This window comes from Gastrolobium bilobum, unplaced genomic scaffold (genome assembly GCF_033153095.1).
Source record: "Gastrolobium bilobum isolate Gb01-03AN ecotype WA unplaced genomic scaffold, APGP_CSIRO_Gbil_v1 utg7045, whole genome shotgun sequence".
In the NCBI taxonomy this organism is placed as follows: Eukaryota; Viridiplantae; Streptophyta; class Magnoliopsida; order Fabales; family Fabaceae; genus Gastrolobium; species Gastrolobium bilobum.
Genome location: NW_026898368.1, coordinates 19,987 through 34,371, shown reverse-complemented (window position 1 = coordinate 34,371; position 14,385 = coordinate 19,987). Strand labels below are relative to the sequence as shown.

The window sequence follows — 14,385 nt, the reverse complement described above, 5'->3', positions numbered from 1 at the left end:
TAACAGTCAATAACTACCCGAATATGATATCTTGTACCATTTCGGATAGAGTCTATCGGACAACATAACAGCTGAAAGTTAGACAAACTAGGGATAAAATCTCACTGTCATATCATGTACCTGAAACTCAGATAAGTCCAATCCAAATGTATATACTAGAATATGGCTCCATGCCATTGCTAATTTCATCTAGCATATCATGTACATGTCTACATCCCCATGAACATCAAAAGTATATCATGATATAAGGCTAAACATACCTTGAATACAGACTGTATAAGTCAGATATACACACATGTCTCTCAAAACATATATCCAACTGTACGTGTGCATGAACATATAGATCATGCTCTATAAAACATATATATACATAAATCCCAGAATAGACTAAAAGTCCACTGCAACTTAGTCCTCTAGCGCCGTATGGGATTCTTGCCCTGGGAGGGCTTTCCTACTGCTATTGGGGTACCTGAAATATATATCCCCAAACGAGATAAGATTAAACATCTCAGTAAACTCTGGATTTATGGAGCAATCTTCACCCAAGAGTTCACTTCCTGCATGAAAGGTCAGATACAGAGCAAATAATATAATATGTCATCTTTCAAATCATACACACTTGCAATTTACAGGATAATCTGACAAAGTGATCCAAAGGCTTGGTCCCTAAGGATCAGATACTCCCGAGGCTTGTCTCCCTCATATGGAAAGTATCAAACTTGTAATTCATCAAACAACATGAAATCTTATAATTCTTCAAACAACTTGTAATCTTATAATTCAGCAAACAACCTTTTGAGGCTTGTGTCCCTCTTATGGCAAGTATCATGCACTTTCAAGGCTTGTTTTCCTCAATAAAAGTACATACTTGTAATTGGTCAGTGGCCATGAAACTTGAATCAGACAAATCACGAATCAAACCGATCACATCAAAACATCTTGTATACTTATATACTTGAATCGAATAAATCACATCAAAACATCTTATATACTTGGATACTTGAATCGAATAAATCACATCAAAATATCTTGTATACTTGGATACTTGAATCAAACAAATCACATCAAAACATCTTGTATGCTTGGATACTTAAATCAATTACTCCCTATCTTAAGTGACTTAAACTCCAAGTTATTCATATAATTAGGATTCTAACAACTAAAAATGGCTAGTAACTCATTTAGGTACCTAAAAATGCATGTCTTAGGGTTCTGTAATCGTGCATCAAGAGAGAAAAACACTAGAGTACTCAAAATTAAGAATCAAACCCCATTTCGCCTAGTTTTGTTTATTCTTGATAGAAAGCTCAGTATCTTCTTCTTTTCTTCATCTTTTTATGTTCTTTTTTTTTGTGTTTGAACGTAGAAAGGTTTCCCTACTTATGTTTGGACGAGTTTGGTTGTTGTGATTGGTTTTGTGACAAGTTGAGTGATCTTAAGGGTGTTAGGTTAAGTGTGATATGGGTTTGGTCACAAGTCTGGTAAATCCTCTTGTAAATCGATTTTTCAAGCATCAGTTGGAGCTTGAAGATAGTAGAACGATCGACGGCAGTCTGGATGAAGCTCTCAAGTGGTTTGAGAGTGAACCAGGATAAATCTTGGTGTTTTCTTCTCTTTTCCCTATCCTTTTGTTTTTCGCTAAATGTAACTCGTTTTTGATTCATTATATATGATGTTTTGAATCTGTTTAAAGATTGGGGAATTTTGTTAATTGATCAAATTTATTCTTGCATGTTTTCTTAAAAAGAGTTTCTAGATTTCATTGTTTTGTCTTGCTTTCTCTTATCAATCTCATTACCGCTACTATATCTTTAATATTGCATGTTATTTGGTATATTTTAAATTTATTTTTTATTATAGGAAAGGTATAGTTTCTGTTTCAAATCAGTTTGCATTGAATTCTTGAAAAAAAAGGTTTGGTTTTCTTTGTTTCTTGCAGAAGAAGTTAAAACATAATTCACACCCCCTCCCCCCAATTTTGTGTTATTGTTTAAATATTCTTTCTTTACAAACTGTAAACCGATCTGAATCGTACCAAAAGAATTACATTCTTTTAACTAGTTAAAGAACCAAACCATTTTCTCAAAACTGATTCAGTTCAAGAAACAAGCAACTTTACCAATTCAGTTCAGTTAGGGATAAAACCAAACCATACTCATTCTTAAGAATGTAAAAAACCAAATGAAATAAACCAAATCGCACCATATTTTTCAAGCTGGATTAAGAACCGAACAATTTTCTCTAAACTAATTCAATAAAAGAATCAATTTTTAAAATTTATTCACTTTTCCAATTAAATTTGGTTCGATAATTGTGAGAAACATTTTAAAATTCATGGAATTGAGTGAGTAATTAATGCAGTTGAGTAAGTGTGTAAGGCCAATCATAAAGAAGATCACGTTATACATAATATATAGAGGGTTAGTTTATGACGAGGAGAAAATTATTAATTCGTATTGTGAATTTTTTATCCTATAACAAAAATAGGGAATAGGCCATAAAAAGAATATACTAGAGGTCCAAAACAACATGCGACTACCTCATTGGTAGAACAAGTTCAAACTGTTGCTAAGCAAGAGCTGCAAGGGTTGTTGACATGTGTCAGTTGAATGCTTTAGTTCAGGAAAGATATATAAAGTTAATAATAAAATTCAAAGAATAATATGAATTTTTTTTTTTTTTTTGGAAACAACTAATTTGAAGATTTAATCCGTTTTGAATGCCTTTTTCTTCTAATGTACACCAAAGTTTTCTCCACGCACCTTTTTTCTCGCACAAAATACATTATAGATGCATCTTACAAATTCGGGCTTTTTGACCAAATAGGGGTTTTCTCCCCTTTAATTTTCTTATTTGGTATTCAATTCTCGGTATTTACCAATGAGAGTTTTTTAGTGACGCGGAGAGTCCCAGTAACACTAAGTGTCGTGACCACCCTTTAGGGCACTCACATAACTACTTTTTTTTTTGGTGAGTGTCGCGACCGCCTGGGGCACTCACACGATTGTGTCAAGTGGTACAATCTCGTTACCCTAGGCAATCCCATTACCGTAAAACTTCATAAGGCCAAAACTTCATAGGGCACTCGGTAACCCAAATCAGATATTTTTTTTATTTCACATAACTTTTCGAGATCTACAAAATGACACTTCATTTGACATATTTTATCTCTCACAAACATAGTTCGAATTTGTAACAATGGTACCACAATCACAAGAAAAAGACTACGAAAAAAAATTAGAGCAAAAATGGAGAACCCACAGAGCAGGGATAGACAATAACATGATGGTCATGCTTGATGCTCTGAACAAAACTAATTTGAAAATCAAGGAAACTAAACAAATTAAGGGTTTCTATCTCTTCCCCCCAAAATTTGGCAAACATCATCTCGAGATTTAAAAACTCTTGTGATTGTGATACCGTTGTTATAATTTCGAACTATATTTGTGAGAGATAAAATATGTCAAATGAAATATCATTGCGTAGATTTCGAAAAATTATGTAAAATAAAAAAAAAATCTAATTTGAATTCTTGAGTCAAAAATTATGACTTTTCAAAATTTTATGACAATGAAAGTGCCTAAGGTAATCAAATTATATCACTTTACACAATCATGTAAATTTCTAAGAGGGTCGCTACATTTAGCTGAAAGAAAGAAAAAAAGTGAGTGCCCCAAAAAGAATCACGACACTCAATAACAGTGAGCCCACGACATTAAACAACCCCATTAATAAATACTTGGTAAATACCACGGCACTGAAAGGGTAAAAAAACTCTCTTTGATCAAAGAGCCTACAAATCTGTTTGAATCATTGAGTCTTACTCTTCTCTCTATCTCCGTCTCTCTCTAGGGCAATTTTCCTTTCTGTCCACTTTACCGGGGACGATTACCGATTAAAAAACAGCAAAGGGAAAAAGAGTGAAAAGGACACCATCTTGTGAAAGGCACACGGCAACAAATTCATTATGTTGATACGTGTCAATTGATCAATGAACATTTGAAGCTGTTGATATGAAGCTATACAGTGATAAAACCAACTCATTATGTTGCCGTGTTAGAACAGCTTTTGAAGAGATGCTTATTCGTGGCAATATTGCATTTGAAATTGAAACATGACTACGACAGCAATATAACATTTATAGTATATTTAGATAAATTATAAATTATAAATAGAAAAAAAAAAATTATAATCCTATAGGTGGTTACTACTATTTATTTTTTAATAATGTACGACTAACTCTCAAATTTTAATGACCAACACAACTCTGATTAAGAAATTACTTACATAACAAAAATAACCCACTCTTAATACTAAGATTTTTCCAAGAGATCAATAAAACCACTATCTGCCTTTCTTCCCCATACTACCAACCGAGGCATTTATCTTTCAACATGAAAGTAATTCTAACAGTAAAAAACTAACACTAAATAAGTTCGTTCCGCTGCTTTTAGAGCTTTACCAAACTGCATATATGCCCACAAGTTTAAATAAATAGCAAAACCAAACAAGAAAGGCACAAAATGCTTGTGCCTATTCTCTTCACGTATCTCTCTTATTCTCTCGACGTATACTTAGATAATGTAGAGTCAGGCTCATGTAATAAGACTTATATATATATATATATATATTAGTATTACTATATTATACATTTACTACTAATTTTGTCTGTCGCTGTCTTGGAGGGACAATAGTTACACACAAAATAGCTCTAGTCCTATAGACATAGCATAGCCACAGTTCTTTTCAGAAGCATTATGCATATTTAGCTCTCATATATTTACTTTTTCTGCCCTCCCAGCTTAACAGAAGACTAGCCAAGTTTCCCATCTTCTCTTACTTCCCCTACAACCCCTTATTGATAATGAACACTCACACGACACACCTTTCTTCAACTTTTTAAAATTTCTCCAAACAGTTGCAAAGACTCTAACTGGAATAATACCTAACCATTTCCTGGTGCAGAGGGGCTTGTCCTCAATCCATAGAACTTGAACTTAGCTAGCTATATATACATGTGTCTATGTACATATATAGATATATAATTGATGTCTATGTGATTTTTCAGAGACCCAAGCTAAGCGCAGCTTTCACGTCTAGCTTCCATGCAAAACCACCACAGTCCAATCTCCAAACATCACACGGCACCATCTTCGTGCACTTCTCGTTCCGCCACGTGTACTGTAACCTCACCCCGCAAGTGAACGCCGGGTAGGAATAACAACACCACTCAACACTATCCTTCACCTTCAACCACACCACAATCTCAGGCCATGGCTCCTCACCAACCACCATCCTCTTGTACGCGTCGTTCACCCACCGCACTTTATAACAACCGTCCGATACAAACCCTGGACACGTGTCAGTTTCTAGATTCTTCACCTTCTCAACGTCCGTACATCCTAAACCTTCTCCTTCTCCTTCACCCATGCACGTGCCTGTCACGCTCTCTACCGTCACCCACGACTCAACCACCACCATCTCCGCCGCAGCAACCACCTGATCTAAAATCTCATATCGCTTCGCGTTCGCCGTCGCGCACGGCGGTTTTAAATTATCCATGAATCGGACTTTCTCCACGGTTAGGTTATCAAGACCAACGTTCTTACACCATGAAGCTCCGGCGAGCGAGGACAGTTCCGCCTCCGCCACAACCCGATCTAAGCCCTTACCAACGTCAGCGTTCGCCGTCGCGCACGGCGGATTCAGATCCTCGAGGATCTGAATCTTCTCCACGGTTAGGTCAAGATCAACGTTCTTACGCCACGAATCTCCGGTAACCTCGCCCCGTTCCGGCGCGTCCTTCTCCGGCATCAACTGCAACGTAACAACCGCCACGTTCTCCACACCATCTTTTCTCTCGGAAGATCTATTCCCTTTCTTTCTCGCGTATCCACTGTTCCTCCGAACTCTAACGTACTTCCTCTTCGATCTTTTCCCTTCTACCTTGTTTATCTGGCTTACCTGAACATCCCCGCCGGCGGAGTCAGAACTTCCGGCAACGGGCTTTGGTGCGATCGGCCGGAAACGGAGCATTATCCTGTTCAATATCTTGTTATCAAAAGCAGCACCATCACCGCCACACGCTGCCACTCTCCACGAATCTCTGCCGTCCATCACGGTTTCGCAACCTTTTTCTCTCTTCTCTCTCTCTCTTCACCTCTCTCTTTCTCTCTCTATTTTGGCTGGTTTGGTTACCCTTCTCTTCAGTGTCGCTGAGATTGGAGCGGAAGCGATAATGATAACTGCAGCGAGGTGGCTGGGTGAGGGTCTGCCACGTGTCTAGGGCAAAAGAGGGGGAACAGTAGAGAGAACGTGATTGGTTAGTTTTTTCAATTCGGTAGTGTGGGACCCGAAGGGAAAGTGGCATATCTGGTGGGACCCACGTGGCCAATGAGGGTGGAGATAGTGTCCAACTCTCCTGGAAAGAGAGGGGGGGGTAACGTGGCCTCATCGCAGGGAACAGCACAGCACAATATTCTCGCCTTCGATGTGGAATTCACTTTTTGCCTCGCAGGAACTTCCAGAAGGTGCACACGTGCAACCGTTTTATTTGCCCACAAACTAATGTAGTACGCCTTTATCAGAAGTTTTAACAAATGATCATATGATACGTGTGCCCAAAATTAAGTTTTTGGAGTCAATTAGTTCTTTAAATATTAAAGTCTGTGTTATGGTTTGATCCTTACCTTGTTTCATTTAATATTAATTAATTAATTTTTATGAAATTTTGGAACAGTGATCAAAATGTCATTGTTCACCAATTTTTTTACCTAAATGTCACGCGAACAGTGTTATTTTTCAATCTGTCACGGGAGCAAGTTCTACCCGGTGTAGCGAACTCGGTTTACTGACGTGTCACGTTTCTAGTGGACACCAAGTTCGCTACCCAATGTAGCGAACTCCATCCCCCCCCCCTTTTTTTTACTTGGTACTTGTTATCCACTATAAATATGACACGTCAGCAAACTGAGTTCGCTACACCGGGTAGCGAACTTGCCCCTGTGGCAGATTGAGAAATAACACTGTTTGCATGACATTTAGATAAAAAAGTTGGTGAACAGTGGCATTTTGATCACTGTTCCTGAAATTTTGTAGTATAGATAAGTGGCTTTGTGTATTGTTTATCCTTCAAGTTCATTGAATTCTTATGTGAAGGAGAATTAGAGATATATAAAATTATTAATGTGGTCTCACATAATAATTTAATCTCTTGGATTAAATTGAATTTTTATTTAAGAATCGTAATCATATAAATGTGAATTAATGATAATAAAATAGAAGGGAAAAAAAATTATTGGGATGAACGGATGGACAGATATAAAATTATTATTGTTGATTTATTTTGTATGTTTATAATTTTTTCACATGACATAATTATGTTAAATATTTCTTACGTGTTTTATTCCCCATTGTCTATACTATATTAGGCTTGCTAATTACCATATTAAGGGGAACCGTGGTCAACATGCATATCAAATTACTGGTAAATATTTTGTGCGCCTTCAATAGATTAAATATATTTTTTATCATATTATTAAATTAATTTTTAAAATAATTGAAGTTAGAGACGAAAATAATAATTCATATAATTACTTTAGCGCATATAATCGAATATATATAAAAAAACTCTTATTTAGTCACCGTGTCAACGTGAGAGTCTAGGCCATAGTAGTTAAAAACGAAATTTTATCTAAAATCGAAAGGAGAATAAAAAATCGTAAATCGTAAAATCTTAATGTAAAAAAAATCATAAAATATCGTAAAAACGTAAAATCGTTTGGAATTTTGATAAAGTCGTTTTGATTAAAAAAATCATAAAATTGTAAAAGCATAAATTTAAATCAGAATTTTAACTACCATGGTCTAGGCAGCTCACAAGGAGTATGATAATCCTTTTCAAGAGAGAAAATGTCATATTAGTCCTCAAACTTTATAACCTTTATATCAACTTTGAATTGAAAAAAGTCCTTCGACCTTTGTATGATCACGTTTATCCCAAACCTTAAATGACAACTATTTGATGCAATGAACGTACTTTTACCTGGAAGAGGTACGCAAGATCGGTATTTATTTATTTTGCGTTCAGTGGTGTATTACATGGAATTTCCTTATTGTATCCATAATGGAACTTCTTGAGACTTGGATATTGGTTCATGTATAGCCGCATGATATTTTGGGGTAGGCATTAAACCATCTCTACCGTTGGAATCTATAAGCTCATTATGTTTTCTTTGGGAATAATATCACTCTATGGTTGGTGCCACTAGCAAAGGTAAAGATCAAGTTAGAGAACACTGTACCAAGTATGATGGCAAGAAGATAACAATGGATGATTCAGTATGAGTGTATGTGACTTAATATAAATGGGCATAATAACGATACATAAGATCCGATCCTTTTCATGGTGCGCCCAAGGGGCTCTTTATAGGGGAAGGTGGTGCGCACCTGGTGTGAGTTGGTGAGGAGGGGGTTAACCCTCCTTGGGATTCACAACGGGTGGCAGTGTTGGGCGTGGCAGGCGCTGCTTTGATAGCAGCGCTGCGCCCTCTGCGTCTGGCGGTGTCAGCGTGGGACAAAGGGGCAATTTCCCTTTGTGGTGACTGTGGCGGTCTCCCTTGGGGGTTGGGGTCCCAAGACAGGACGTTTTGGTGCTTCTCCTAGGGAGAGTCGTTGCGTTGGGGGTTGGGGAGGGATCCTTGGTAGCTCCTAGGGCTGACGTGAGCAGGAGGCTGAAGCTGGGCCTGAACCATGGGGCCGCCAATGGTTGGGTCATCCGGAACAAGAGCCCCCCAACTTGGTAGCAAGTGTAGGTTGGTGCCAAGGTAAACAGCTTAGGCGATTTGGACGGTTTCGAGTGTGGTTTCCTAGGTTGACATGGCATTGGCGTCGCCTTCTTGGCGATCTTAGCGGTTGGCAACGGCCGCTTAACCAAAACACCTGAGTGGCTGACGCCTAGGTAAAGTGTTTGGGCGTCACCTGAGTGGTGTAGGAGTAGTGCCCGATATCTTAGTGTTTGGGGCTTCCTACCTATATAGGTAGGAGTAGCGCCCGATATCTTAGTATTTGGGCGTCATAGGATGGTGGTGCCAGAGCGAATTGATCGCCAGGCATTCCTTAACTGCACGCAAGTGGTCATTGGCCGTATCTTGGGAATGCAAGAGGTCGCCCTTGCTGTTGACAGTCGCTCCTCTTCCCAAGATGATCGCCTTGATGAAATGGGGTGTAAGGTAGATGATCTAACTGCTGAGGTTGGGCATCTCGGTAAGGAGGTTGCCGACAGAAAGGCTGCGAATAAGTCTTTTTTCGCACAACTGAAGAAGACGAAAAGAGAGGTTAAGCACCTAACCTCCGATAAAGATGACATATCTAAGTCTCTGGAAGAGTTCAGGAAATAGAAAGAAGGTCTCCAAACCGAAAAGGCCCAGTTGTCTACTGACTTATTTTCTGCGCATGGGAACCTTTACGCCACACAGGAGGACCTCAAAAAAGCAACTGTGCAGGTGGCAAAATTGGAGGAAGCCTTAGCGAGCCTCTTGTACGATTCTTTTAACAACGCACTCTAGCAGGTTTTCGTTCGGCATCCTGAGCTTGACCTGACTGGTTTCAACCCAGAGTACGAGGTGGAAGACAACAAGATAGTTGAACACCTAGCAGATGGTGGAGTGAAGGTAATTGAGGAGGGTCTTGATACCGACGAAGACGAAGGTTCGCCGGAAGCCTGTCCAACCAGCCACGCCATTGGTGATGATAATCCTGAAGAGGATCAGGCTGGGCGTGACTTGTCAACCGGGGTTGCTGGCGTGAATTTACCTGGCCCAGAGGTGGAGGGTGGTGGCGATGCTATCGCTGCTGGCGTGGCGGAACAGACTCTGGAAACTGCAGAGGAGGCGACCCCTGCAGGCCACCAACCCCTTTGACTTGGGCAGTTTTTAACTTGTCAACCAGCCAGTAACTTTGTCTTTCCAATGGTTGGTATGCTGACCAGTAACTTTGTCTTTATTCCTTTGGTTGGTATGTCAACCATAGACTTGTAACGCCTTTGTGGCCTTTTAATAAATTTTGTAATGCCTTTGCTTAATTCCTTCTTGTTGCGCCTTTGTTTAATCAATTTTTCTTACAAACGAGTGTTCGGCTTCGTCTTACGATTGCCAGCTTTGCTTATCAACGGTAAGCACCCATCATTTCAGCCAATCGTTAGGCGGGGGTGAGAACTGTCCCGCAACTTGGATGTTGGCTGGGGGTGAGAACCGTCTCAGTCCAACGTTAGGCGGGGGTGAGAACCGTCCCGTAACTTGGATGCTGGCTGGGGGTGAGAACTATCCCAGTCCCGCAACTTGGATACTGGCTGGGGGTGAGAACCATCCCAGTCCAACGTTAGGCGGGGGAGAGAACCGTCCCGTAAATTTGATGATAACAGAGAGCAAAAAGATTGGCAATGTGATTTTATTGATCAAAAAGAAAAAACCTGCCTCATTAAAAACCTTCCCAGGTAAAACCCTGTGGGACAAAGGCGTGGGAAAGAAAAGAGTGCAGCATACAAGTTACATTGCGGTTTAACTATAGTATCATTGGAGCTTGTCCTAGTTCCACGCCCTTGGGATGGCTTTTCCCTCAAGTGTCTCCAAAGCATACGCTCCTCCTCTTAATTTGTTGGCTATTCGATAAGGTCCTTCCCAGTTTGGGGCGAGCTTTCCTTCATGGGCGTTCTTCTTTCTGATGTATGCTCGCCGAAGAACTAAATCCTTTACTTCAAATCTCTGCCTGATTACTCTTTTGTTATACCGAGCAGCTACTCTTTCCTTGGTTTGGCGCTCAGATTGTGCCACTCGCTCTCTGATTTCATCCAGAAGGTCTAGGGCTTCCTTGAGATTTTGGTTGTTGGTCACATGGTCGTTCCTCCAAGAGGGTTCTCCGATCTCAACAGGAATCATTGCCTCCGTGCCGTAAGCCAATCTGAAAGGGGTTTCTCCGGTACTGGACTGGGCGTTTGTCCGATAGCCCCATAGGACGTTCTCCAGATTTTCTACCCACGCCCCTTTATGAGATTCTAGCTTCTTCTTAATTCCCTTGGCGAGCATTTTGTTAGCCGATTCTACTAGCCCGTTGGATTGTGGGTGTTCTATGGCAGCGAAATGGTGTCGAATGTGCAGGTCCTTCATTAGCTCCTGGAACTTGGCGTCTGTGAACTGAGTACCATTGTCCGTTATGACTTCTCCTAGGATTCCAAAACAGTAAACAATATGTCTCCAAAAGAACTTCCTCACCCTTTGAGAGGTAATGGTAGCAACTGGCTCAGCTTCAACCCATTTGGTGAAATAGTCAATGGCGACGATCAGCCACTGAACTCGGCCTGCTGCCTCAGGGAAAGGGCCCAAGAGGTCCATCCCCCATTTGTAAAAAGGCCAAGGGGATGTTATCACAGTAAGTTCGTCTGGTGGGGCTTTGTGTATGTCTGCAAATCTTTGGCACTTATCACATGCTTTGACGTGCTCATCGGCGTCATGCTCCATGGTCGGCAAATAAAAACCTGCTCAGAGTGCTTTCTTTGCTAGAGAGTGGCCGCCCATGTGGTGGCCGTTGATTCCTTCATGGATTTCTTCCAAAATGTACCCTACACCGCTGGGGTTCAAGCATTTCAAAAGTGGGGTTGAGAAACCCCTGTTGTACAAACGCCCCTGCATCATGCAAAAGTGGGCGCATTTCCACTTGATCCTCTTGGCTTCCTTCTGGTCCGCTGGGAGGGTACCCTCTGATAGGTAGTTGGAGATGAAAGTGATCCAGGTATTTTCGGCGACTCCTTCGGCGATGTCGGCAATACTCACGACGATGCATGGATTAGGCAGGTTATGCTGGATGTCAGAACGATTATTACCTGGACTTTTGGTGCTTGCTAGTTTTGCGAGAATGTCTGCACGTGTGTTTTCTGATCGCCTAATGTGCTCAATGTCAACTGTCTCGAAGGTCAAAATGATCTCTTTAACTTTCTCTAAGTACTTGCACATCAGCGGCCCTTTAGCTTGATATTCACCCAAAATTTGGAATGTCACCAACTGAGAATCACTGAAGACCTTGAGACGTTGCGCTCCCAACTCTTTGGCTTGGAGCAGGCCGGGGATCATTGCCTCATACTCAGCTTGGTTGTTAGTGGTATTAAAGTTGAAATATAATGAATGCTCCATCGCCACCCCGTCTGGATTTTCAATTATCATTCCGGCTCCAGTGCCTTTGGCGTTGGTAGAGCCATCAACATACAGCTTCCACATCGCCAACCTTGGGGTTTCTGTTGCTTGGCTAGCTGCTGCGCAGGTGTGCGTCATTTCGGCTATGAAATCTGTGAGAGCTTGAGCTTTAATGGAAGTTCTGCGTTCGTAACTGATCTGGTACTCCGACAGTTCAATCGCCCAGGACATCATTCTTCCGGCGAGATCAGGTTTGTGCAAGATTTGGCGAATAGGCTGATTGGTTCTGACTGTAATAAGGTGGCATTGGAAATAAGGCCTCAGCCTTCGTGCGGCGAAGATGAGTGTGAGGGCGACCTTTTCAACTTGTTGATATCGCAGTTCCGCGCCTTGCAACACTTTGCTGACGAAATAAACCGGCAGCTGCCCTTCTTTAAGTTCTCTTACCAAAGTTGCGCTGATGGCTTCAGCACCCACGGCGAGGTAGAAGTACAGAGTTTCACTACTGCCTGGCTTGGTGAGGACCGGCGGGCAGGATAGGGCTCTTTTGAACTCCTGAAAAGCTTTCTCACATTGATCAGACCATTGAAAAGACGTACCTTTTTTAAGTAAGCCAAACAAAGGGAGTGACTTATGTGCAGAATTCGCCAAGAAACGGGTGAGGGCCACTAGCCTCCCGGGCAGCTACTGAACCTCTTTGACTGTTTGTGGACTTCGCATCTCAATAACAGCTTTTCACTTGTCAGGGTTGACCTCTATGCCTCTCTTTGTCAGCATGAATCCAAGAAAATTTCCAGCGGGGACGCCGAAGGCGAACTTGCTTGGATTCAGCCGCATGTTGTACTTTCGCAACCTATCAAATACGCCTTGAAGGTGTGAGCGGTGTTCCTCTGGCGTTTGCGATTTGGCGATCATATCATCAATGTACACCTCAACGCTGTTTCCAATCAAGTCTTTGAACACTTCATTCATCATTCACTGGTATGTGGCATCAGCGTTCTTTAGTCCGAAGGGCATCATAGTATAGCAATAATTGGCGCTCTGGGTGATGAACGCCGTCTTGATTTGGTCTTCTTCAAGTAATGGAATTTGATTATAGCCGGAGTATGCGTCCATGAATGAGAGCATCTCAAAACCTGATGCATTATCAACCAGCTGGTCAATGCTCGGAAAGGGATATGCATCCTTAGGACATACCTTGTTCAGGTCGGTATAATCCACGCACATCCTCCACGCCCCGCTGAGCTTTTTAACCAACACTGGGTTGGAGAGCCAGGTTGTGTATTTAACTTTTTTAATGAAGCCGACGTCATGGAGCCTCTTTACTTCCTCATCAATCACTTTCTGGCGATCGAGGCCAAACTTCCTCTTTTTTTGTGCCACGGGCTTTGCTTTGGGGTCCACGGTCAACCGATGGCAGCACACTTCAGGATCAATGCCTGGCATATCAGACGACTTCCAGGCAAATAAATCTCTATTACTTCGTAGCAGTTCTATCAACCTGCTTTTTACTTCAGGATCGGCGACCGCCCCGATGGTGGTTGTCTGATGGTCTACATCGCCCAGGACAACATGCTCTAAAGCTCCATCTGGCGTAGGCCTGGAGTGCTCCATCCTAAGGTCGTCCCTTGCATCGAATTCTACAAGAAAGCATTGATCAAGATCCTTATTATTACTACTAGGGTTTTTTTTCAATTACCTGGGTTGTTATCATCCGGGGGGCAGGTTGGTTTTTGAAGGAAACCCTGGTCGTCGGTTTCAAAGATATGTTATAACAGTTGCGTGCTACCATTTGGTCTCCTTTAACCGTTGCGACTTTTTTATCCCTTGCTATGAACTTCATTGCCAAATGTGGGTGTGACACACTCGCCTCGAATGCGGCAAACATCCTTCTGCCGAGGATGGCGTTGTATGTTGACGGGGTGCCGAGAATTAGGAACTGGATGTCAGACCTGGAAGTGGGTGGCGTGCTCATTGACAAGCGTAGATTAATCATGCCAAGGGGCTTGGTTACTGTTGCATTGAAACCTGACAGTTCACCAACAATAGGGGTTAAATCATTCACCGTAAACCCTAATGCTTTGAAACAAGGTAAAAATAAAATATCGGCAGAGCTGCCATGATCAACAAACACGCGGTTAACGCTAAAATTAGCTATTATTGCTTGGATGACCAAGGGGTCATCATGTCCGGGTTGGACGTC

General features: G+C 41.5%; 2 protein-coding genes across 2 annotated transcripts; both read right to left on the bottom strand.

The window, feature by feature from the left end:
* Positions 1-4,183: 4,183 nt before the first annotated feature.
* On the bottom strand, positions 4,184-6,960 carry LOC133315386 (uncharacterized). The gene has a single exon (XM_061516990.1). It carries the CDS (start codon positions 6,115-6,117, stop codon positions 5,065-5,067), a length of 1,053 nt encoding a protein of 350 aa, XP_061372974.1. The 5' UTR covers positions 6,118-6,960; the 3' UTR covers positions 4,184-5,064.
* A 4,574-nt stretch (positions 6,961-11,534) lies between these two features.
* On the bottom strand, positions 11,535-13,154 carry LOC133315384 (uncharacterized). Its single transcript, XM_061516987.1, has 2 exons — positions 12,936-13,154; positions 11,535-12,737 (listed from the first exon to the last, which is right to left on the bottom strand). Exons 1-2 carry the CDS (start codon positions 13,152-13,154, stop codon positions 11,535-11,537), a joined length of 1,422 nt encoding a protein of 473 aa, XP_061372971.1.
* Positions 13,155-14,385: the final 1,231 nt, after the last annotated feature.